This window comes from Penicillium paradoxum (assembly GCF_028828445.1).
Source record: "Penicillium paradoxum strain IBT 22861 chromosome Unknown utg000002l_segment0_segment0, whole genome shotgun sequence".
NCBI classification, from domain to species: Eukaryota; Fungi; Ascomycota; class Eurotiomycetes; order Eurotiales; family Aspergillaceae; genus Penicillium; species Penicillium paradoxum.
This window is the reverse complement of record NW_026643180.1, coordinates 1,217,440-1,240,888: the sequence shown is the minus strand read 5'-3', so window position 1 is coordinate 1,240,888 and position 23,449 is coordinate 1,217,440. Positions and strand designations below refer to the sequence as shown.

Below are 23,449 nucleotides of genomic sequence, written 5' to 3'. Positions count from 1 at the left end.
CGAGCAAGATCGCGACAAATAAAAACGTAAATATATCAGCTAGTCCCCCAATCTGCTTCATTGAAGCCATCATCTTCTGAAGATAGAATTTGACAGTCCTTTCTCCAGTCTGGTCAGAACCTCGGAATCATCATCGTCCGTCTTCAAGTCTATGTAGCCGCGAGGCGAGATGGATCGAGGAACAATAGAAATAGCTCGCCCTGTTCGTGAAGCCGAGCGCATCAATTATCAATCCCTTTTGGCAGAAGGAATGCGTTAACTCACCTGCGACATCAGAATCACTGACAATATGCATAAAAGCATCCGCGGCATCGCTGACTTCAGCAAACTCGACGTCTCCCAGCGCTTCGGGATTCGACATCATTGGGGTTTTGATGAACCTGTGTTTGGGAACGGATGAGCAAAACTGCATCTATAGAAAAGGGACAGTATAATGAGAGCCGCATACCAGGGAGCGATATAGTTGACGCGGGTGCCGAATCTCCATTCCGTGCGTCTGAGTGATCGCATCATGCCGCGAATACCAAACTTGGACGTGGAATACTCAATCAAGTGAGGCATATCCGAGTATCCGGCCAGGGAGCCCCCGATGACGAGAGAGGTTTCATGTTTCGCAGCTGGCTCGGCTACCCATTGGCGTCTGAAATGGAATATTGCCAGTTTGGTGGTATAGATCACTCCAGTCAAATTGACGTCCAGGATTCTGAGAGCGGGCTTGGTGGGCTCATCGGCATCCACTGAGATTCACTAGATTAGCACATCTTCCACGAAGGCGATAGCCGAGAACAAGACATACACTCAGGTGGCCAGACTGAGTCGTTGGTACCTCCGAGGCCTGCATTTGCTGCGACTATGCTAATTCGTCCTGTGGGAGAGAATTTGACGGCTTCCTTGAACAGGTTCACCTGGTCTTCCCACTTTGTGACATCGCATTTGACAAATTTAGTCCTTGGAACTGTCAGCACTTCTTTCTTGTGTATTATCAATGACCAATTCACCTTTCAAGTTCCGAAGCCAGCTTGTTTCCAGTTTCGGGGTTAAGATCGGCGATCACAACATAGGCACTAGATAGAGCGAGTGTGTCAGTATGAGAATACCCGCTATTTCGAGGGAAGTTAAGGGGCAGAACATCGACGGACCCCGCTTGAGTGAGTAATTTGGTGTATGCCTCTCCGATACCACTCGCGCCTATGAAAGGAAAAGTATTAGAGGATTCACCATCATATCAGACAGTCCACATACCGCCGGTGATGATAGCCGTCTTCCCTGCGACCTTCGAAACATCAAAGGGAGCCTGCGAATCAAGGACCTTCCCAGCTGTATAATTTTCCATCATGGAGATTTCACTTTCTAGTCAAAACGCGTAAGAGCCCCAGATTCAAGATGACCTCAGGATATGGAGGGAAACTGTTTACCATTGGGAAGAGGATTGATGAATCCTTTCGTCAAAATATACCTATCTAGAACTACCACCGGCTGCGGGGATACTGCGGGGACTGAAGCTGTAAGGGGATTTATGCAATTCAGGCCAACTTGGGAAGAACGTAGTCGGCGGAATGAGATCCTATCCGATGCCCGCCCTGGATTGGGTTAGTGCAGGAGATACCCCTGTAACCTGCAGGTGCGTTACCCCACAAACGCCACACTCCGGGGGACCCACTAGCTTACTCCGATCCCAAAGAGGTTGCCAACGTTGAAGAACCTGGGGCATAGGACATGGTCCTGCCGAGGTATGCATAACTCATTGGCGCCGAGGTATACACCAGTTCGCTCCTCTGATGTGCCGTCGGGGCGCAGTCCTGAAACCAAAACTCTGTAGTACGATCTGATGGCTATCTCTACCTGTAGGAAAGGAGCATATGAGCTCGTTGATTCACATATACGTGGTGGACTAATTAGATAGCCTATGTTCATAATTTGGTGGGGTTCTGAGATCACTTGAGGGCTCCCTTTCTGTGCTATCTATCCTACTTTGCTCTCTCTTTCTCTCTCTCTTGTTGCACCATTTTAGGGGCATTTCGTTATGTAGACATGAAAAGAGGCATACAAGGTTTATCTCTGATGGGAATACAAAGATACTGAATAAATCAATTGCCCGTCCAATTTCACGCTATATCCTGCCGTACTTGTTGCCAATAATCAGATCCCAACTGCGTTGCCAAAAGGGCAAAGCCGTAGAAAGCACGAATATCATCTCAATAGAGACGATCAAATTCCAATGATTTATCGTTGTTGGCTTTACGCAACTGGGAACTCGATCTCGCACTTTCTCGCTTTGTACATAATCTTCACATCGGAACTATACATCGTCTCATGCCCAATGGTCTTCTTTTCTGGACGGCTTTGTCCGGGCAAGAATTTCCAATCATACTTCATGAGCAAGTGAATCATGATGACCTTAGATTCGTTGGAGGCGAAGAACCGCCCGGGGCAAGCATGTTTTCCAAAGCCAAAGCCGTAGTGGTCCTGAGTCGGGGTGACAAATTGTCCTTTGTTCTCGTTTCCTGGTTGTTGCCGTAAATCATAGTATCGCCGACCAATGAACTTGTCAGCATCGTAATAGATTTCTAGATCCAGCATGCGTTCCATGGTGGGAGTGGTGGTCATAGCGCCTTTGTTGAAGATACAGAGGTATGATACAGCATGTAGGGTTCAACAATGGGTTCAAATGATACTAGGAATAGGGTCTCTCATGGAAGTATTGAATTGTCTAGAGATCTAGATAATATCTGCCTTTTCCTGCTATTTATGCCCCTTTATGTGCCGAGGATCGGAGTCCTCAATTTGGCCCCCAAAGGTAAGCTTTTCGGTAGAAAAGACAAAAAAGGCGTAGCGTTGATAATCCTACGGATGAGAGAATCCTGCCTTAGGCATGGTTCTTAACACGCCCCCTTAACGTATAGCCGTTGTATATCGTAAGATTATATTGTTAGGGACTAAGATAAATAAGGTTTCTTAGTTAAAAGGTGTAGCTTTTAGACTATAGGAAGGTGTAAAACTAGTAGTTTTGCACTACGAAAGACGTAGTTTTACACTACGAAAGACGTAAGGGTTTATTCTACCGAAAGTCTATATATTTTAGGGTCGAGGTTTAACCTATAATAAACTCTATAAATTTAGGAGCCCCGAGGGGCTTTATTAGTCTATCTATAATATTTTTAGTCCCTTTTATATATATAAGCTTAATTTTTCCTCTTTTAACTTACTCGCGGATCTAGTGCTAGTATATATCGATATATTTTAAACGTCCTAAAATAGTAGGGTTCTTCGTTATTATAATCGTAGACTAGCTATCGCTATATAAAGGGATAGGGGGGAGGTCTATACTTCCTTAGTAAAAGTTAAGATCTTTTAGTAGTTTTCGTAGCTAAATTACCTCTCCGCTAGTAATTAAGAGGGCTATATATTTAGCTTCGGCGCTTAATTTTACTATACTAGTCTACTTTTAAGATTTCTATAATATTAGACCCCCTATAAAGAAGAAGATATACCTAGTCCTACTTTTACTTTCTAGGGCTAATCCGTATAAGGCGTCGATATACCCCTAGAGGTCCTAATTAGGTCTAGATTAGTATATAATTACGTAATAGCTAATATATTCTATATAAGTAATTACTCTTTATACTAGATCCTCGTATTTAGCGTTTAGGTTTATAGTAAACTACGAAAGTATACTTACTATAAGTAAGAGGTCTAGACGTATAACTATACTAGTATAGTTAATCGAGCCTATATCGGATTAGTACTATTTTACTACCTTACTTATAGCGGTAAAGGTCTCTTTCTTTATTAGGATAATAGATAAAGGGATTATAGGTCTTAAAGTTACGGTTTTTAAAAATCTTTCGACGTATATTTTTTATAAAATTATTATTTTTCCCGCCTCTCTATTATATACTATTTTTATTAAAAGATAGTAGGATAGCTTACTAAGGTCCGACGTAAACTATTTTATCGAAATAAGGTCCTTTATAGTTTTAACGAGATCCGCTATAGAAGCTATAATTAAAAGGTCGTCGACGTATATAAAAATATAGACGATTATACTAACGCCCCCTTAATTATACTACGTATAAAGATATAGGTCGGAAGTAGATCGTATAAAGTCTTTCGTTAATAAGTAGTCCCCTAATATATTAAATTAGTTTACTACTAACTATTTTAGACTATAAAGACTCTTTTTTAGGAGGTAGACTTTACCTTAGATCTCTAAAAAATCGGTATTATCTTCGAAATCTTCGGGGTAGTATATTAAGAGTCTCTCTTTTAGCGTAGCGTTAAGATATATAACGTTTACGTTAATATAGGCGGTAAAAAGCTTTTTTTACGTGATTATAATAAGGAGGATCTATAGCGTAATATAGCTACCTATACTAATAAAGATCTCGGTATAGTCTAGATCTTCCTATTATTAGAAACCTCTTACTACCTAGCGAGCCTTAAATTTTAAAGGGTTTCTATCCGCGTCGAGTTTTAGTTTATATACCTACTTATTAGTAAGGATATATATATTCTCGGCGGGTATAGGGGTAGGGATTATCTCCTAAGCTTTAATTAAACTAAGCTATTTAAACTCGATTTTTATAGCGCGGTACTACTAAGGCTAAAGGGGTAAGTTACGTATTTATCGGACTAATTTAGGGTCTTCTATCTATTTAGGGTCTATATTTTTTAGGATTATTAGTAGGGGTAAGATTAGGAGATTCTTAGATAATAGGGTTAGTCTAGCTTACGTATATAAGATAGTAGTATATTATATTAGATCCTATATACGTTTTTTATCTACCTATAATATAGTAGTATAGAAAACCTTATTTTAGATCTTATAATTAAGGTTAGCGAGTTCTTTAGTAGATAGTCTCGGTAGATTAGCTAATAGGGCTAATTCGTTACTAGAACTCTTATCGATAAGTCTAAGATCTCCCTTAGAGTCCGAAAAAGGGGTGCTTTCTTCGGCGGAAGAAGTTATAGGAGTCTTTTTAGCGGAAGAAATTATAAAGTTTATATTATTTATAGGGTTCTTAGGGTCTATAAGGTTCTTAGGGTCTATAAAGTCCTTAGAGTCTAGGAATAAGAACTTAGACTATTTTACCGACTATAGGGTTTCTAGTAGGACTAGGAGATTAGGATTATTATATAGGGTTTAGTCGTCTCCTTTATTAAAAATAACGTCTCTCCGGGTTATAATCTCTCCCCTATTTCTATCTACGTTTAGATACTAGATACGGTATTATATACTATAGTAGCTACTATACCTAACGAGTCTATCTATTTAGGCGCGGGGCTATAAATATCTACTTATTAATATACTAACTATAGCCTTAATCTCTTCGGGGCTTCTTATAACGTAAGCCTTATTACTAAGTATCTATAGGAATAAGATATTAGATTTTCTACCGAATTATATTTTATATAGTATCTAGTTTAGGAGACTATCTCTTTTTCTACCGAAATAGATAGTAAGGTTATAGGTTATTATTACTATTTTTATTAGTTCGGGCTATAGTATATCTAGGAGTCTAGTATCGTCGAGAATAGCTCTAATACGTTCTTATACTATTCGTATTATTCTTTCGACTTTACTATTTTACCTATATACGTATAGTACTAAGAAATATAGATAGGTATTAGTATCCTTAGCTTATTTTTATAGGCGGAAGTTATTAAACTCTCCTCCGTAATCTAATTAGAAGGCTCCGATCTCTAGTCTACTAGGCGGTAGTATTTTACTTCCTATTATTAGTAGTAGGGGGAGATCGGGGGTTATAAAAGTCTTAATTATTATCTCCCTTTTAGCGGAATATAGTTTTACTATTTTAATTATAAGGTCTAAAACGAAGTCTTTATAGAAGATAAACTATATTTCTCCTTATCTATCGAAGTTATCGATATTAATTATCTAGTATTAGTAGCTACCTCCTTAATCTCTAGGTATTTTACCCCCGCCCCTTAAATTAAGATATATAAGATCTTCTATTTTACTAGATCTATATAAAACTAGGGTTCTATAGGATACGAGCTAGGCCTTTCTAATTTAGTAGTAGCTATAGGGTCTTTTAGGGGTAGGTAGGTCTATAATATTAATACCTTCTATAATTTTTACTATTTCCTATAGGGGTTTAATCTCTATATAGTATAGTCTACGGTACTAGGTATCGATATTAACCCTATCCTTTTTAAGCTTAGTAGGTAGCTCGCTAGGAGAAGTCGAGGTAGTCTTTAAGGACTATTATTTTAAGTCACTAGATAAGTTTATCCTTTATATCTTTATTACTTTATAGGTAGCGAGTATTTCTATCTTTTCTATCTAAGAAAAGGGTCCCTTTTTCGGTAAAAAAGATATTACCTTTTTTAGCGGAATAGTATCTTTCACTAGTTAGCTAGGTAAACTTATAGCGTTTTCTAATTTTTACGTACTTAGGTCCCTTAGCTAGGGGTAGGGGTCTCTTAGGATAATCTCTATATTATTAGCCTAAGAAATTAAGTATCTATAGATAGTTTTTTCGGCGGAAATAGGAGTATTAGCCTAAGTTTTTAGGTATCTAACGCCCCCTACTTCCTATACTATCGTTAAAACTAACGTTTCTAGATCTAGGGTCTAATATCGGTATACGTAGCGAACGTTTAGTATCTAATTTTTACCTTTTCGTAGTCCTTTTATAAGAATACTACTATCTAGTTTCTAGAAAATAATCTTATCTCTATATATCGCTATAATCTTATAGTTAGCGAGCCTAGGCTACGAGATAAGATTACTACGGAGTTTAGGGAGATATATAGTCCTAGTAAGAATAAGATCTCTTCCTTACTTAGTCCTATCGTCGACTATAATCTTAATATCCCTAATTATATCTTAGACTAGCTAGTTTATTAGGGCTATTTTAATTATAGTAGTTAATAGTTTCGTAGTACCTAGTATAAAATAGTCTAGCGAGCTAATTATATATTCGTTATAGGCTATATTATAGATCTAGTTATTAATTAAGATATTAGTTAAGAAGTTTTATACCTCGTAACTATATTCGACCTATATAATTAGGGTTTCCGTAGTCCGTTTAGGTACTAAATTAGGGTTTTTTAGCTAGTATTTCTTAGCGAGATACCCCTTCTTTTTATAGAAGGTATATACTAATCCTAAGGGTCCTTATTATATATAGGGTCCTTACGGTTTTATAGGTTTACTAGTTTCCGTAGATAAGGTCCTTATAGCTACCTTTTTTCCGGCGGCGAGGTTATCTTCTTCTCTTTATAGTTTACTATATAGGCGATTAAAGAGGTATTAGTCTAGCTAGTTAGTTAATCTACTAATTATTTTATCGTAGTTAAGCTTCTACGGGTACTATTCTAGGCTATCTAGGTATACTATAAGTTCTGTATATTTTTCGAGTTTATCTATTTCTTATAACTTAATTAGTAGACTCTTAATCGGGGGATATATAATAGTCTTATTAGTCTATATAGTCTTAAATACCTCGATTAGGGTTCTAACGTTATAGACGCGGGATATATATAGTACTTTTATTATAATAGCGCCTTATTTAGCGGTAAAAGTATCCTTTATATTATATTAATTTTATAATTCCTACTAGATACGCTCGGGTTCTAAAGGGCTTAGCGATATAATATTTTTCGCTAAGTCTAGATATATAGTATTTAGGATAGTAAGCTAGGCTACTCCCTTCTATATATTTAGTATATAGTACTTCTCGTACGAAGGGGGTAATAATCCTATCTTACTATCGATAACTTATTCGAGAAGGTTTTAGTTTAGTACTTACCGTATATTAGCGGCCTAGATACGGTAATTATTTAATCCTATAAGTTTTAGTCCTTTATATTCTTCTTTTCTTTTAAATATTTTCCTAAGGTCCTTAGTGAAACTAAGGTATCGAAGGGCGTTTTCTTCCTCTTCTCGGGTATTATTCTTTAGAGTAGCGTAGCGGTTATATAGCGAGAATATAGAGCTATCTCGATTAAATCGGTTTAGGTTATTAATCTATATTAATAGGACTTATATATTAGTCTCGATAGACTCGGAGACTTTAGTAGGGGGTCTACCTACTACGAGCTACCTAGTTAATCCTTAGGGCTACTAGGTATAGAGATACTCGGTCGACTCGAGTTCTCTAGCTAGTTAATCCGCGGGGTTTAGACGTTATAGGTCCTAGCTAGGGTCTATATTTCTATTACTAGCGGGAGCTATAGGACTATTATTTCCTCCTTCGTTATCGCTACCCTTACCTAAGACGCTACTATAGTTATTATCGGACCCTAATTCGTCTAGTCGGTCGGCGTCGGAGTCGGAGGGTTCGTAGGGTATATAGGGTACACTAGGTACACTAGATACCCCCCTATCTCGCTAGGACCGTCGGGTAATAGGGGTTATAATAAAATTAATAAAAAAATAGGTAGATCTACGAGAGATCGAGAGGTATAGGTATAAAAGGTAAGGTATAAAATAAGAGGTAAGATATATATAAGAAGGAGAGAGAGATCCTAGGGTAAGGACCTATATATATAGGTCTAGGCAAAGATCAGATAAAAAGGTGTATAGGGGTAAGTAAATATTTACTAGCAAATATAGCAAATAGACTATACTACGCAATTTAGGTATTCCGGCTATTAGAGACAGCCGGGCTTATAACCTATTGAAGATACAGAGGTATGATATAGTATATAGGGTTCAATAATGGGTTTAAATGATACTAGGAATAGGGTCTCTCATAGAAGTATTGAATTGTCTGGAGATCTAGATAATATCTGCCTTTTCCTGCTATTTATGCCCCTTTGTGTGCCGAGGATCGGAGTCCTCAATTTGGCCCCCAAAGGTGAGCTTTTCGGCAGAAAAGACAAAAAAGGCGTAGCGTTGATAATCCTGCGGATGAGAGAACCCTGCCTCAGGCATGGTTCTCAACAGCCTTTGGGAAGCACTGTTCCATCTGAGAGGGTTGTGGTCTTCTCAACGCGTCGGTGGATAAGAGCTGGGAAATATATCAGAGCAAATACTTAGACATGGGTTTTTAGATTGCGGGTACTTACCCAGGCTCACAATATTCAGTCTTTGGCTCTCTTTAAAGACACTGTCCATCATCTTCAAAGAATGAAGAGATGTCTTTTGCCAGCCGTCTGACTGGTCCTTCAGTACCTCGATAATCTCCTGACGAAGAAGATCAATATACTCTGGATTTGCAATAAGGTCGTACATCACGTTCTGAAGCAAATTGGATGTAGTGTGGATCGAAGCAAACGTAAGTAACAGTTGACCGAAAACGATGTTGAAAGGACGTTCCTTGGAGGTATCCTCCATCCACTGAAGAGAGTCGATCTTTTTGGAAGTATCCAGTCCCTGAGCTTCTTGAGCGGCTCTGACCTTTCGTCTGGCATCGATCTCTGGCTGGATGATCGATCGGGCGACCTCCACCTGCTGTCGGACTTTGCGAGTTTCTGGGAGGAACCAGTGAACCACTGGCACGAGGAATCGAGGCCACATTCTGAGAGCACGAGCTGCGAGAACCACATCCATTGTGTAATCTATTGAGAGCTTCAGCCATGTTGGATTGCGGCATACATCTTCACCCAGAAACACTCGGGCTGACACTTCAGCCACTGAAGCTAGACTGATTTTGTGGAACTGGATCTCAGTCCACTCTGTGAGCCTGATTAGCGGGCTGCCAACTATGGAACCTTTGCGGCAGTCAGAAAAACAACTCACCTTTAACTTGCGGGAGTTGTGTTCTGCAAACTACTGTCATCTCATCGGACATAAAGTCGGTGATTCGAGCTGGAGGTTCACGTCAACAAACATGATCAGGAAGACTCTGAAGGAGAATTTCATACCCAGTGAGCCAGTCAGCTTTGTCTTAAGAGTCTCCTGAATGATAGTATTGTTGATACCAGCATTGAAAGCGCCAAAACCCGGAAGATGAGCAAAAAAGTCCTGATATGAGCCAGGTTAGTGCGAAGGAACATGCAAAGGGGTCGAGCCAAGACTTACGTGCTGGATAAAGCCACCAAAGTCCAAGTTGGGGTTATCACGAATTTCATTGAGATATTTGGGGGGCATCACGATCTTGAACCCGGTCGCTGTCATGATCTGATATGCTTTCCCCAGTGACTTGCCCTCACGGAACAGAGCTTTGGTATCTTTCAGATATCGCATGACTCCATCTTTCAGCTCTTTCTTTCCATGCGGACCTTCTTTCATACCAACCAGAGGAATCCCGGGGTAAGGTTTTGGCAGAAGTTTCTGAGGGAGGACAACGAAAATCGTCAACACCAAAAGAGAGGTCACAACGTAGGGCGCGCACGCCTTCAACGTCTCAGGGCTCAACAAAGCTGCGAGCATCGTGACTGTGACCGTGGGTCAAATTGATAGCGAAGGAAATTTTCAGCTCTCCTGTATTATCAATGGCCCAAGAAGTGTACACAAATGGAGATATCAACCAAAAAGCAAGTAAAGCGATCTAATCTTTATTCTAATAACAATCACACTAGGCCCATTCGGGATCGGGGGCTTGCCGTGCCGATGCGGAGAAGTATAGCCCATTTGCATAAATCATACCCCGTCTCTGGTCTTGCGCACTTATGAGACTCTTATTCAAAGAGAGAACGATTCGTATTTTCTCCGAAAACTGACAAATCTCACATATCCCTACAATCAATCTGCTTCATCATGCCTGTGACTGTGCAAGTGAAAGAGTGCAGCCCCGAGCTGCTGGCGCAAAGAAAAGCAGTCAATGCCCATCTGGAGCAAATGACTGGAAGCCAAATCAACTGGACTCAGGCTCCCAGTGCTGCTGAGTATCGCAAATGGCGAAACGAAGGCCTCAATGGTTTCCCGAAACCTTTTGTTCTCCCCGAAGCGTCGACAATTACAATTCATTCGAGTCACGGAGACCATTCAATTCCTCTTCGTGTCTTAACTCCCGCTACAGAGGCCAAAGGCGTTTTACTTCACGTCCATGGGGGTGAGTTCTTGATTTCCTCCCACTACTCCATCTGGCTTTACTAGTCATTAACTTAGAGACATGTGCGTAGGTGGGTTCGTGATTGGATCTTCCGCCGGACATGATAAGTATCTGAAACAGTTTGCCGACGACTTATCTCTTGTCGTCATCTCTGTGGAGTACCGACTGGCACCCGAGAACATATTTCCAGCTGCGTGTCATGATGTTGCCGATGCTATCCTTTTTGCCCTCTCCGAAGAGGGTACCACCCAACTCGGGGGCCCACTTCGAGTTATTAGCGGAGAGTCTGCGGGGGCATATCTTGCAATGTGGGCAGCGATTGATTTACGAAACCAAGAAATCGATGTTCGGGAAAAGATTGCTGCTCTGGCTCTTTGCTATGGAGTATATGACATGAGCACTACTCCGTCTGTGAAGAGCCACACCCGGAACATTTTCATTAATGCAGAGGATACCGTTTCCTTTACCAACGCATTTATACCCCCTGACCAGTTTCCCACCAGCCGACTCAAGTCGGCTGAAGTATCCCCTCTCTATGCAGACCTGCGAGATCTTCCTCCAGCTCTGTTTCTCGTCGGCACGGAAGATCCGCTACTAGATGACAGCGTGTTTATGGCGTCCAAGTATAGTCTTGCCAACAATGATGTCAAGCTTTCTATTCTTCGTGAAGCTGGTCACGCGTTTAATCTCGTTCCTAATATCGAGATGGCAAAGGAAGGAAATCAGGAAATTCTGGATTTTGTGCGCCAGCACCTTGAATAGGATGTTTAGGTTCCCGTACAAGGAGATCTTCCATTTGTCTATCACAGTTAATCAAATATATTTGGACTTTTAAGCCATCACTAAGCAATATATACTGGACTAAATCCATATTTCTTTCCCCTATGAACACCCCAACAAAAGGTTGAAGATTTAGAATAGCCATATGCAAACAATTCGTATATCTCCAAGCATGTTAATCAGTACAGCCTTAGCTACGCTCTCCTATCCATGATCAGGGTAACCGTCAGACTTGAGTTTCAGATCCCTTCGGCCGTTTCGGGGGCATTTCCCCGCTAGTTGACACAGACCAAGAGTGGAATAATTATGCAGTAGTCTTATGTCAAGCGTGCATTCAACCCTACAACATAGACCGAGGGTATGACCACGGATGCGGAGATATCACCAAAGAAATGCGGGGTTCGGGTCAATTCGCCTTGAAATGAGCTCACTATTCTTATGCACCTGGAGCCAATGGCCATGCGGACTAACGCCGTGCATCCCCAATGCTATCGGATGCCTACCCTTTTGGGGTCGGACGGCTGCGCACCCGCGCCTATCCAGTAGTGGACAGTATCTCTTTTATTCAAAAGTAAGATCTGCGCCTGTAAGTTCATTTAGCTACTCAGCATTGTTTAATTCATTCCATTCCACTTTCTACTCTGCACATTGCCTCTGTTAGTTTGTCAAGATGGACGAACATGCCGAGATATTGAAAAATTACAAGTCCGACGGTTATGCGACCAACCAAGTTCCTCGAAACCCGGACTATGAAATTCCTGATGTCGTGATCAACTCGCCTTATAACCGAAAGATTCGTGTTATTGGCGTGGGAGCCGGTGTGATGGGTATTCTCCATGCGTACTACATTCAACAACAAACCGAGAACGTTGAATTTGCCATCTACGACAAGAACCCGGACATTGGTGGCACATGGCTTGAGAATAGATATCCTGGTAGAATACTCTCTTGACCAATTTGTCTATTTCACCCAGTTAATATTTGAGCACAGGATGCGCCTGTGATGTCCCTAGTCACGCCTACCAATACCCGTTTGCGCTCAACGTGAGTTCCCTATCCCCCATAGTCTCCTGGTCATTGTTTCTGACGATTGCTGCAGCCCGACTGGCCAGCTCACTTTTCATATGCCGCTGATATCTGGGCATATCTCGATAAAGTGTGCGAGGTTTGGGGGCTTCGCCAATACATGAACTTCAATAGTCAAGTCATCAAGGCCGAATGGGACCAGGAGGCTGGCGAATGGGCTATCCAGATTCGCCAGACGGCGCCGGATGGGACAACCAAGGACTTTGAGGATCGATGCCATGTCTTCCTGTACGCATCGGGCATTTTGAACAACTTCAAATGGCCGGATATCAAGGGCCTCGAAAAGTTCAAAGGAAGGGTACTGTACTCAGGGAGTCCCATATGCCCATGATCCTATACTGATTATTCGATAGATTAGCCACACCGCTCGTTGGCCCCAAGAATACCAGGCCGACCAATGGAAGGAGGAGCGGGTGGCTGTCATTGGCTCTGGGGCTTCGTCCCTGCAGACTGTTCCCGCCATGCAGCCACACGTGAAACATATGGATATCTTTATCCGGACAGGTACGAATGATTCTCCTCCTGTAAGATACACTGACTGATGTTTTAAGGTGTCTGGTTTGCACCCATTGGCAACCACTTCGGCTACAACCACCAGTACCCCGACGAGCAGAGGAAGGAGTTCAAGGAGAACCCACTTACTCTTCTTGAACATGCCAAAAGCTTCGAACATAACTTCAGTAAATGGGGAATTTTCATGAAAGGATCTCAGGCACAGGAGAAGGGCCGACAGTTTGTCTACGAAAGAATGAAAAACATCATCAAAGATCCCAGACTCCTCGAAGGCTTCACCCCCAAGTTTAGCCTCGGCTGCCGTCGAATCACTCCCGGGGATCCCTACATGAAGTACGTGTTCCTTGAGCCAAGATGATTTAAATCGGCTAAGCAAACTAACGCAAGCTGAATGGCAGGGCTATCCAAGAACCCAACGTGGACGTTCACTTCACTGCGGTCACTGAGATTACCGAGACTGGTGTGATCGGTGCCGACGGCATCGAAAGAGAGTGCGACAGCATTATTTGTGCCACTGGATTTGATGTCACCTTCCGCCCACGGTTCCCAATCATCGGAAAAGATGGCGCTGATCTTGGCCAGCAGTGGGCAGTTGATCCAAAGGCGTACATGAGCATCGGAGTTCCCGGATTCCCCAATTTCCTCATGACAGCAGGACCCAATTCGCCCGTCGCCAATGGCTCAGTCATGGCAAGCTTACAAACAATATCGTTGTATGCCATGCAGATCATTCGGAAATTGCAGAGTGAATACATCTTGTCACTCACTCCAAACCCGCAGGCCACCGAAGAATTCAATGAACATACTCAGGAATGGGCAAGACACACCGTCTGGACCGATGACTGCCGGTCCTGGTACAAGGACCAGAAGACTGGACGAGGTATGTCAATATCATGGCTCTATTTTCAGTGTTTTGTACTTACGGTATTCCAGTTACTGCCGTTTGGTGTGGAAGCGCTCTCCATTATCGGGAGGCGCTGAAGACTCCCAGATACGAAGATTACGATATCGAGTACTACGGCCCATCAAAGAAGAACAGGTATGCTTACCTTGGCATGGGAGTCTCGATAGCAAATGCGGAGCAGTCAGATGTAAGCCCGTGGCTACAGCGAGATACTTTCGAGCCTGCTTGGATGAGGGCTGTTGGTATGAATCGCGTCAAGTTACTGGAGGAGAAGATGGAAGAACTTCAGAAGGAGATAGCGGAAGAGAAGGAAAGGGTTGCAAATCCGCCTGTGACAAACGAAAAGCACTAAGATGATCATGGTCATGGGGACTACCGACTTACAATGATCTCTGATGGGCTATTGGAGAGTTGAGATTCCCCAGAGGTTCTCTTGCGAATGATAAACCCACTCTATACTTGACTTTGCTCTGCATTGTCCTTCTTGTCCGTCCATTGATTTTGCCATTTTCTCTATTCATGCTTACTTCTGAGATATATGTCCATGGATGTATTTTGGTTAAATATATGCGCTGGTATAAGTCAGGTAGCAACACCAATTGATTTGATATTACCTACAATATGAGAATTATAGCTGGGGAAGATGGTTTGACTTGCCTCTGTATTTTCATCGATTTCGAAAGATCTCTATGACATCTGGATATCAAGTGCTATTTATGCTTCCTCCTTCTCCCTCTGTAGAACTGGGGACTCGATTCCAGTAGTTTCTATTGCAACATGATGCGCTGTGTAGCACACCGCAGATCCAGTCCAGATTAAAATATCACAGGTCTCGCGGTATCAACCTGTATACAGCTGCATAAAGGCTGCAGGGCGGCTCCGAGGACTAAATAGACGTAGCGTTGACAGCGCAAATGGGGAGAATTAAGGACAGTTCTCAACAGTTTTCACGTTTTTTAAAGTGAAAAATAATATAACATGTTAGACCTGCAGTGCGTACCATCCTATTCTCTAGCCTAGAGATGGGAATAATCCCGGCATATTGGCATCCTCATTGGGCAACATTTGCAAATGGCTGTCAAAATTGAGACCGAATGAAAGCCCGTCTTGGGAACCACCTAATTCCGAGAACTGCCCAAACAAATGAGATCCTTCCATTTCAAAGAAGCATCTTTGAAGATCTGCGGGAAAGGATTCACCCTCGAAGATCCCACTTGCGAAGTCAAAGTCGCTCAGATTCGAGAGATCGTGGGGTTCTACACCATAAGCGAAATTATCCATACCAGCGCTCCCCGATTGCCATTCATCTGACTGATCTGGCCCGACCTTTGTTTTGAGAATTCGCTCATATATGGAACAAAGTCTGCTCATTGAAGTGATGTTTCCTCGTGGTCCGGATGCTTCGCAGTCTAGGGTTGAGAAGAAACAGACCGTTCTCCGAATCAGTGGCAAGTCCTCACTTGTAGAAACATACCGCGCACTCCCAAGAATCGAGGTGAAGAGTATTGATGCCGCTTGGAAAACGTAGAAACTGAGTATCCTGCCAAATTGACTGATCAGCGTTTGGCATAATATTTCCACCGAGTGGCATAGACCTACCATGACCAACATTGCTGTGTACACTGAAGATTTGGGACTAATCTTAATACAGCCCTCGCAGCCATTAATGGAATTCTGTGGGGGTTGGGATGCCTGTTGTGGTGTTCCAATTCCATCGGGGGTTGTTGGGCCCTCATATGGTTGTCAAATTCTTTATTTACCACAATGAGAGCGTGGTAGTAAAAGATTTGAAGACAAAGATGATAAGGGCTCGAAGGATGGCTCTCTTCCTCGGGACTCCGTATGGACTTTATTTTTACTGAGAGGTTTCGTCTCCAATCTTCAACCTGGGAGTCGAGATCATCCACGACGTCCCTTATCCAATTGAGGCCGGCTGTGGGAGGCACGTTTGTACGGAGGTTGCGCAAGCCCACCGATATTATTCCCGACAATTGAACCATTTCTTGAAAGAACTTGGGTTTACCAGGGACACATATAGAGGAGCTCCACTGTCCCTGTAGCCCTGGCGGGTCCATGTTGTTTCCCAGGGGTATATTCACATCATCAGCAACGGACCGTGGTTGAAGGCCTAAGCGCACACATATTCTAAGCAGAGTTAGCGCAAATAAGATTAATTCTGGAACGCACAATACGCACCTTGCATCAAGGATATAAGCGACATCCATGGCATGATTCCCTTGCTCTGTCCAGTTTCCATCACAGTCTGCGTTATTCTGGCACTTGTGGAATCCTAATTGATGGGATGACTGTAATGCTGCTGAAATCAATGGCAAACCGGACTTGATGTCACCATTGATCCCCAAAAAGATCGCCTATAGGCCGGGTTGACGAGTGCTTAGCAAACAGCAATTAAAGATGCGATGAGAGGCAAATGGTTGTGCTTTTACGTACCATTGCGATAAATGCCTGGACACAAAGTAGACTGGGCCTATTCATCATGAGGTATGGCACCAATGCGCTTGATTTTTGAAAATGCTGGTCGCATTCCTTGGTATTACCTGTAGACCCCGCTATGTGCGCGATTGCAGACATGATGTTAATGTTTGCTGTTAACTCCGGGCTTGCATGTGACCTTCCACTATATGCAGAGACCACCAGGCGCATAAAGGTCTCTTCGTGATATAAAGGCAATAAGATGTTTACAAAATCAAAATAGATTTTCAGGAGGGGGAGAATTTCTTCCTTGGGAGGAAGAGAGGTCCTCGGCCAACCGATATCATCGATAGCGACAGGCACCTGGCTGGACTGTGTCGGGGTATCCATCACAATAGATACAATCTCGTGGACATTAGAATTCCCTTTCAGGCGTGCTGCAAGCTGGGGAGCAACCGCCATGGGAGAACCTATAGATATTAGATATTGGTCAGCTTGGAAGCAATCCAATAACCTTGAAGATTCTTTAAGGCTCAAGGGAAGACAGACTCGTCGTAGACTCGGAAGACGTTCGGGTCGACGGGGTGTGTAGGTCCCAGATCTCTGGTCTCAAGTAGCTATCCGGCTCTTCGCCCACTATCAAGTAAGATATCGATGAGGAGGAATCCTTAGTTGAGAGCGAGTGACCGGACAAGTCTTCAAGGCCATCAACCGTAGGCTGCATATCGAGGATTGAGGAATCTGACAAGGAAGTATCGAGGACTGAGCTCGGGGACGGTAGTAAGAACTGACCCATGCCCATGCTGTCATGACGTGGGCCTCTTGGTTCTTTCGCTGCTTTCAAAGTATCGGCAGGGAATACTGCATCGTCCGTTTTGTCATCTAGCAACTCGGTATTAATACCCGCTGCGTGTAAAATCCGTTCCAAGCATTGTATGCGATCCTCTAATTCCTTGACGGGTCTATTGTAACTGAAACAAACTGGTTAGAATTTTGATGGCCCCTGAATAGAGCCGAAGAGGGACTGAAAGATATACTTTGTCCTCCGTTCCGGCTGTCGCTTCCCTGTCGAGGTCATGGTACAGGGGACATTACGGTGCTTGCAGCCCGTGCATACATTCTCCTGAGGGCAGAATTCACAGCGTCTCTTGAACTTTCGACACGGATCACAAGCCTGTCGAGCAGTCTAAATCATATTAGCGTTTCCAATCGATTCCATGGGCTACACGTACCCCTAAAACATTCAAAGGTGAGCGCGAGTGGCTAGGTAAGGGGGCTTGTAGGGAGAAGACATCGCTGAATGATGGTAAGCCTTTGTGATATTCTCGATATATAAAGGGACGGAGCTCATACCATTGTTGATGAAACCCAGGCATATTCGCTGGTCCCATCTTGATAGAGATGGCGAAGCCGAGGCCTTCGACTACTTATCACGCATCCACCGTGAGTATGCTAGAGACACAGTATATGACTTGGCAGATCAAATAAAAAGGCGGGGAAAAAGGGCGGGGAAATGGGCGAGAACATGGATTAATTGACTGCATGAGAGATCACTATACCCTGTAGCCTCCTTATATGTACCCCAGGTCACGTTATAGGAAGTTATGCAGTGCACAATTCCGCAGCTTCCCCACTCGGAACAAAGCCGGCTATTATGGATGTGATTGGTTGTCATCTCAGCTATAAACCGCTTTTTCATTCCATAGCAGAGTTAGTACTCCGTACATGTTCAATAAAACGACTTGTATTTGCCCATTCAATGCTAGATAGGAGACATTGAACCTTTCTCGCAGATCTCATATCTTGGCTGGTCTACCTGCACCGTTCGCGACGTTACAATGTGTAAACGCGCGTGTTGAACATTCATTAGGAGGGTATATGAGACGTACCTTTCTGCTCAGAAGGCTAAAATGTCAACAGACCCAGAGCAACAGAATGCTCAACCTAGCAGATTGCCCGTCTACCAGTATCAACTGCATGGGGATAACTCTCGTCTGCAGCCAACGGTGGACAATTCGCTTGCAGCATCGGATATGCCTCGGACATACCGGACTACTGATTGGTATATCTGTGCTCGGGTGGCGAAGAGTGGATTTGAGGCTCGGTTCTGGTGAGCTGTGCTTGATCCATTGAAAATTACGGAATATGTCAGAACGAAGGGTTCCTTTCCGTCCGAAATATGTCATTGCTCCTGGGGCTCTGATCGTCATCCCAATCAACTACGGCTAATTTGCCCTTTCATATCTCGCACATTTCCACCGTGCTCATCGGTAGGCTTGTTCAGGCATATTTCAGATATAGGACAAATATCGCGTAAACTCGGTGTAGCCTTCGCCATTGCCAGGCCACCGGTATAATCGAGCCCTCGTAGGGTTGAGGCCTCTCACTACATAGACGGTAGGGACTTACTGGAGCATCTTCTCGGTTTGCTCGTTACATACTGATGATCAGGCACCGAACTTCGTACGCATCAGGCAGCAATATCCCGAAAGCTTCTTCGATCATTTATCAACTGGAATCTGTCGACATAGTCAATCTTTCTAGCACGAGCTAAGTGCTCATCGAGCATAACATGTTGGTAGGATGTATACTAATATGTACGGGGGGTAGTGTATCATTACTAAGCATAACCTCTGCCCACTGGTCCAATCACAAAGGATCTTTAGACCCAAAACCATGGATCCCATCTAACTGCTTACTAAGTACCACTAAGTGCCCAGGTGGAGGTGCCCCGGGCCCCGGTGGTGACTGTGAGATACCTAGGTACATCTGTACCCGGTGGGTAGAACCCTGAGCGTCCTTGTAAAGCAGTGGCGCCCGGATTGGGACAGTCGCATCGGCCTGAAACCGAGGATATATTGGTGTAGGAGGCAGCCCAAAGTAGCAGTGTAGACGGACCCGCCCTCCCTGCAGGAAAGTCTAAACGTTAGACACGACCTCGATCTTCTCCACATGGCACACTCGCTTCTTACGTCCTGAACTTCATCATCTTGATTTGCATGGCCAATCTTAATTGCTAGCGCGTGCCATGGCCAACCGCGCTCCAAAAACCAATGATGTGGCGCCTCCACTCGACATGCCCGAACAATCGCAACCTCCCCCTCTTTCGATAAACCTGAGTCGCCGATCCCTCCTCGCGCAGCGTCACTAGATGTGGAGGGGCCTCTAGAAAACAATGGCGTGACATCAGGACGAAAACGCAAGCTGAACAGCATGTCATCGCGGGGCGTCGCGAATCTGACCCCCGATCAATTAGCGAAAAAGCGGGCAAACGACCGCCAAGCGCAACGCGCAATTCGAGAGAGGACGAAAGGTCATATCGAAGCTCTAGAACAAAAAGTCCGGGATCTGTCGTCTCAAAAACCATTCGTTGATCTGCAAGAAGTTCTACGTCAGAATGAGCAGATTCGGTTGGAAAATACAGAGCTTCGTCAAGGGCTCAAGGCGGCACTGGACATCATACAACCATTGATAGCGAAGCCGGAACTACCAGGTTAGCTTTGCTTGTCATCATATTTGGATCTCAAACTGATAAAGACAGATGTCCCACCTTCTCTGGCTATACTCAAGTCTGCTCCACCCCCCTCGCGTCCATCCCCCTTCCCCGACGCCGATCAGTTCATCCTCAACAGCCAGGCACCATCACAGGGCGACAAGTTATATGCCGAATCCAATGCCAGCCTTGACACGCCTTCCCCAACTCACTCTGCGCCCACAATTGGGAGTCGCCGCAACAGTACCAATGGTGGCCCTCCGTCGACCTCTTTCCGGGTCGCATTGGACTCACAGCGCCACAATCTCACATACGGCCTGGATCTCGGCTCCGAGGAACGTCTAGGATTCAATTTCCTTTTGGATACCTCATATAATATCCCTAAAGTCGACCGGCTTCGCCGCAGTAACTCAGAGACCCGCCCTTCTCAAAACTGTCCGTCGCCAATATACCCGCGTCCATCGAATACTACCTCTGAACATGGGCCATCTGCATTTGCTGCTCCTATAAAAACTACAGCGGCGACATGTCCATTGGACACCATCCTTTTGGAGTTTCTCCAAGGGCGGCAACGTGATGCAGCACAGGGCATCCCGAGGCAGAAACTAGCTGGCCCGCCATATCCGAGTGTCTCCTCGCTCTTGAACCCAGAAAGAAGTATCTACTCGCATCCAGTCTCGAAAGTATTTACAGATATTCTACGTAAATTCCCAGACGTCTCCACCCTGCCGGAGCAGGTCGGCGTTCTCTATCTCATGTTTCTCCTCATGCGCTGGCAGATATACCCGACACAAGAGAACTATGAGCGACTCCCCGAGTGGTATACACCACGCCCAACACAGATCTTCCACCCACACCCAGCTTGGATGGACTACATTCCCTGGCCGGCGATGCGCGACCGGATCATCACATCATATCAAAATTACCCGTTTGATGACTGGCACAAGCCATTTACAAATGGGCTGAGCGTCAATTGGCCATACGAGGACACAGATTGTTTGTTGTCAGCAGGTGACTCGGACGAGCTGGTTATCAACCCTGTTTTTGAACGACATATGAGGAACTTGTCCAATTGGTCTTTGGGGCCCAGCTTCGCGGAGGTATATCCTGCTTTGGCGGACACCGCACAAATCAAGCCAGATCCACGGCTGTGCAAATCATTCGCAGTGGAATCGCCGAGAGATTTTAAAACCACTTAGTTGATATCAAGTTGAACTCAATCTCTACTACCATGTCACCATTTTACAGGTTAGTCTTGGTTCATGTCTTTCAATTCTGCGATTCATTTTGGCGAGGAGGGACCCCTGGCATAGGGGAGTCAAAATTGTTGCCTTTTCTTTTCTTTTTTATTTCCTTCATGTATTATTTCTCTCGGGTGGAGTTTTAAACCAAGGCAAGTTCACGCCGTGAGCAGGGTTACAGGTTCTGTGGACATATAAGCGTCGCCAATAGATGGTTTTATTTCTGAATATTTCAACAAATACAAATTTGATGGCCATAATAATTCCCGAAGTGGAAGCCCTACCTTCCCGTTCTATTCTTTCCGGCTTTTCTCATTCCAGAACTCCAGGCCAGCCTTCTGGCGCAACGTTCCATACATGGAGCTACTGTCCAGACACTCTCCGCCATATTCTCTCGCAGCCTCCATGTTAGCCCGGGCAATCTCAAGACCAGGAAGCTCGACGCCCTGCTCTTGAGCCATTGACATAGCATGATTAGCATCCTTGATAGCGAGAGAAACACCAAAGCCAGGTCGAGAGTCCAGGGGTGGCGCATAAGCTCCGGTAGTCAGCCTAGAAATGGGAATCAACATGAGAAGCCACAGCATGACGAAACATTGCAACATACCTTTTGGAGTATCCTCCAGCAACAGCACCAAAAGCCTCACCAATAAGCTCCTCCATAACACCAGTTCCAAGACCCGTCTTCTCCGCAAAGACCTGAGCCTCGCCAACAGCCTCCATCATATTAACCGTAACAATGTTACCCGCAATCTTCAGAAGCGAGGACTTCGTAGCATCTTCACCACAGTCAATGACACGGCGACCCATGACGTCCTGAATCAAAGGTCTGACGGCCTCAGTCGCGTGCTTAGGACCGCCAATGGCAAACACAAGCTTGCCATCGACGGCAATAGGGTTCCCGCCGAAGACCGGCGCTGCTACGTACGACGCATCCTTGCTTTTCAGCTGGGACACAGCGGAGCTTACGGTCTGGGGGTGCACTGTTGAGCAGTCGACGAAGATCTTGTCTTTCAAGGACTGGCTGGAGCCCATGGCGGTAGACAAGAGGCTTTGAAGCACTGAGTCATTCGAGACCTGGGAAAAGCGGTTAGGCTTGTGTTGCGGTGCGGGTTATCGGAAATTGGCTTACCATGGTGAAGATGATACCGCAGCGAGATACCAGCTTCTCGAAATTGGGCTCTGAGACTGCACCCAACGCTTGAAGGGCGGATCCGCGTGCCATCGTGCGGTTCGAATAGATCAGGCCCAGTGCCTTCTTTGCAGCTAGGTGGCGCTGGAGGTTTGAGGCCATTGCCAGGCCCATGGACCCAAGGCCATACTGAATGGATTGTCAGCTATGTTATTTAGTAGAGTGTTCCCTGTAGAAGGTACTCACCCAGCCGATTTGTGTCATCGTTGCTGTTTTGCCGGAGTTCCGAGTCAAGGGGTGGCGATGATATTCTAAGCTCCAAGGACTGCTGTAAGAGTGAGATGGGGATTGGATCAAGCAGATTTCACCAATATAAAGTCTACCTGGGCTGATCACTGGGACTTTTGGTTTTGACTCCAGAGACAATAGAAATCACTGGTGGAGCGCGTGTTTTCCCGAGGAATCGGAGTCGGCCGACAGGAAGCTCCCCTTGCTGTGATCGATGGTTTTCTTCAGAGCAGACGTTCGATTTAACCCTGTAGCTAACGTGCATGTAATTATATCACGCCTCTCTTTACTTCTATGTTCTTTATGCCCTTGGATCCAAGCCCACGTGTATACCCCTTTAATGCGAGGCGTTCCACATGTACTATAGCGAGTGCAGATATTGATTCCAAGTCTGTCCTACGACTTATAAGAAACCCCAGAGCCTTCCTTACACTTTGATCTATGATCATCAAGCTTGCCTGCTCTGGAAATGCGTTGATGCGTTACATACCGTCATGACTGCTGCTGACCCCCAACTGTGGGGAGGGAATATCAGGTACGGTATGGTCACGTAAGTTATGATGCTCCGTTCGTCGTGGCTCGACTTCAAACATCCCCAACACCTCCGCTCTC

At 44.4% G+C, this 23,449-nt stretch overlaps 9 protein-coding genes across 9 annotated transcripts; 4 read left to right on the top strand and 5 right to left on the bottom strand.

Moving 5' to 3' along the window:
- Positions 1–69: 69 nt before the first annotated feature.
- On the bottom strand, positions 70–1,333 carry N7457_000466 (uncharacterized protein; the record flags this gene model as incomplete). Its single annotated transcript, XM_057171534.1, has 7 exons — positions 70–200; positions 265–380; positions 449–737; positions 797–948; positions 999–1,064; positions 1,140–1,188; positions 1,243–1,333. The coding sequence occupies 7 exons, from the start codon at positions 1,331–1,333 to the stop codon at positions 70–72; spliced, it is 894 nt and encodes a 297-aa protein (XP_057035437.1).
- Positions 1,334–2,238: 905 nt separating this feature from the next.
- N7457_000465 (cytochrome P450) lies at positions 2,239–2,589 on the bottom strand (the record flags this gene model as incomplete). The annotated part of the gene is made up of 1 exon (XM_057171533.1): positions 2,239–2,589. One exon carries the CDS (start codon positions 2,587–2,589, stop codon positions 2,239–2,241), a length of 351 nt encoding a protein of 116 aa, XP_057035436.1.
- Positions 2,590–8,993: 6,404 nt separating this feature from the next.
- N7457_000464 (cytochrome P450) lies at positions 8,994–10,345 on the bottom strand (the record flags this gene model as incomplete). The annotated part of the gene is made up of 5 exons (XM_057171532.1): positions 8,994–9,005; positions 9,050–9,648; positions 9,713–9,781; positions 9,838–9,937; positions 9,995–10,345. 5 exons carry the CDS (start codon positions 10,343–10,345, stop codon positions 8,994–8,996), a joined length of 1,131 nt encoding a protein of 376 aa, XP_057035435.1.
- Positions 10,346–10,672: 327 nt separating this feature from the next.
- Positions 10,673–11,729, top strand: N7457_000463 (alpha/beta hydrolase; the record flags this gene model as incomplete). The annotated part of the gene is made up of 2 exons (XM_057171531.1): positions 10,673–10,967; positions 11,038–11,729. The coding sequence occupies 2 exons, from the start codon at positions 10,673–10,675 to the stop codon at positions 11,727–11,729; spliced, it is 987 nt and encodes a 328-aa protein (XP_057035434.1).
- A 688-nt stretch (positions 11,730–12,417) lies between these two features.
- N7457_000462 (flavin-containing monooxygenase) lies at positions 12,418–14,602 on the top strand (the record flags this gene model as incomplete). The annotated part of the gene is made up of 7 exons (XM_057171530.1): positions 12,418–12,682; positions 12,739–12,791; positions 12,847–13,136; positions 13,192–13,337; positions 13,385–13,679; positions 13,745–14,226; positions 14,280–14,602. The coding sequence occupies 7 exons, from the start codon at positions 12,418–12,420 to the stop codon at positions 14,600–14,602; spliced, it is 1,854 nt and encodes a 617-aa protein (XP_057035433.1).
- A 659-nt stretch (positions 14,603–15,261) lies between these two features.
- Positions 15,262–18,074, bottom strand: N7457_000461 (Zn(II)2Cys6 transcription factor; the record flags this gene model as incomplete). Its single annotated transcript, XM_057171529.1, has 10 exons — positions 15,262–15,576; positions 15,725–15,790; positions 15,850–15,942; positions 16,011–16,395; positions 16,447–16,622; positions 16,702–17,153; positions 17,233–17,654; positions 17,721–17,869; positions 17,916–17,979; positions 18,037–18,074. 10 exons carry the CDS (start codon positions 18,072–18,074, stop codon positions 15,262–15,264), a joined length of 2,160 nt encoding a protein of 719 aa, XP_057035432.1.
- A 519-nt stretch (positions 18,075–18,593) lies between these two features.
- On the top strand, positions 18,594–18,797 carry N7457_000460 (uncharacterized protein; the record flags this gene model as incomplete). The annotated part of the gene is made up of 1 exon (XM_057171528.1): positions 18,594–18,797. One exon carries the CDS (start codon positions 18,594–18,596, stop codon positions 18,795–18,797), a length of 204 nt encoding a protein of 67 aa, XP_057035431.1.
- Positions 18,798–19,896: 1,099 nt separating this feature from the next.
- N7457_000459 (bZIP transcription factor) lies at positions 19,897–21,375 on the top strand (the record flags this gene model as incomplete). Its single annotated transcript, XM_057171527.1, has 2 exons — positions 19,897–20,176; positions 20,225–21,375. 2 exons carry the CDS (start codon positions 19,897–19,899, stop codon positions 21,373–21,375), a joined length of 1,431 nt encoding a protein of 476 aa, XP_057035430.1.
- A 335-nt stretch (positions 21,376–21,710) lies between these two features.
- N7457_000458 (NAD(P)-dependent oxidoreductase) lies at positions 21,711–22,813 on the bottom strand (the record flags this gene model as incomplete). Its single annotated transcript, XM_057171526.1, has 4 exons — positions 21,711–21,969; positions 22,025–22,494; positions 22,550–22,738; positions 22,796–22,813. The coding sequence occupies 4 exons, from the start codon at positions 22,811–22,813 to the stop codon at positions 21,711–21,713; spliced, it is 936 nt and encodes a 311-aa protein (XP_057035429.1).
- Between the last annotated feature and the right edge of the window lie 636 nt (positions 22,814–23,449).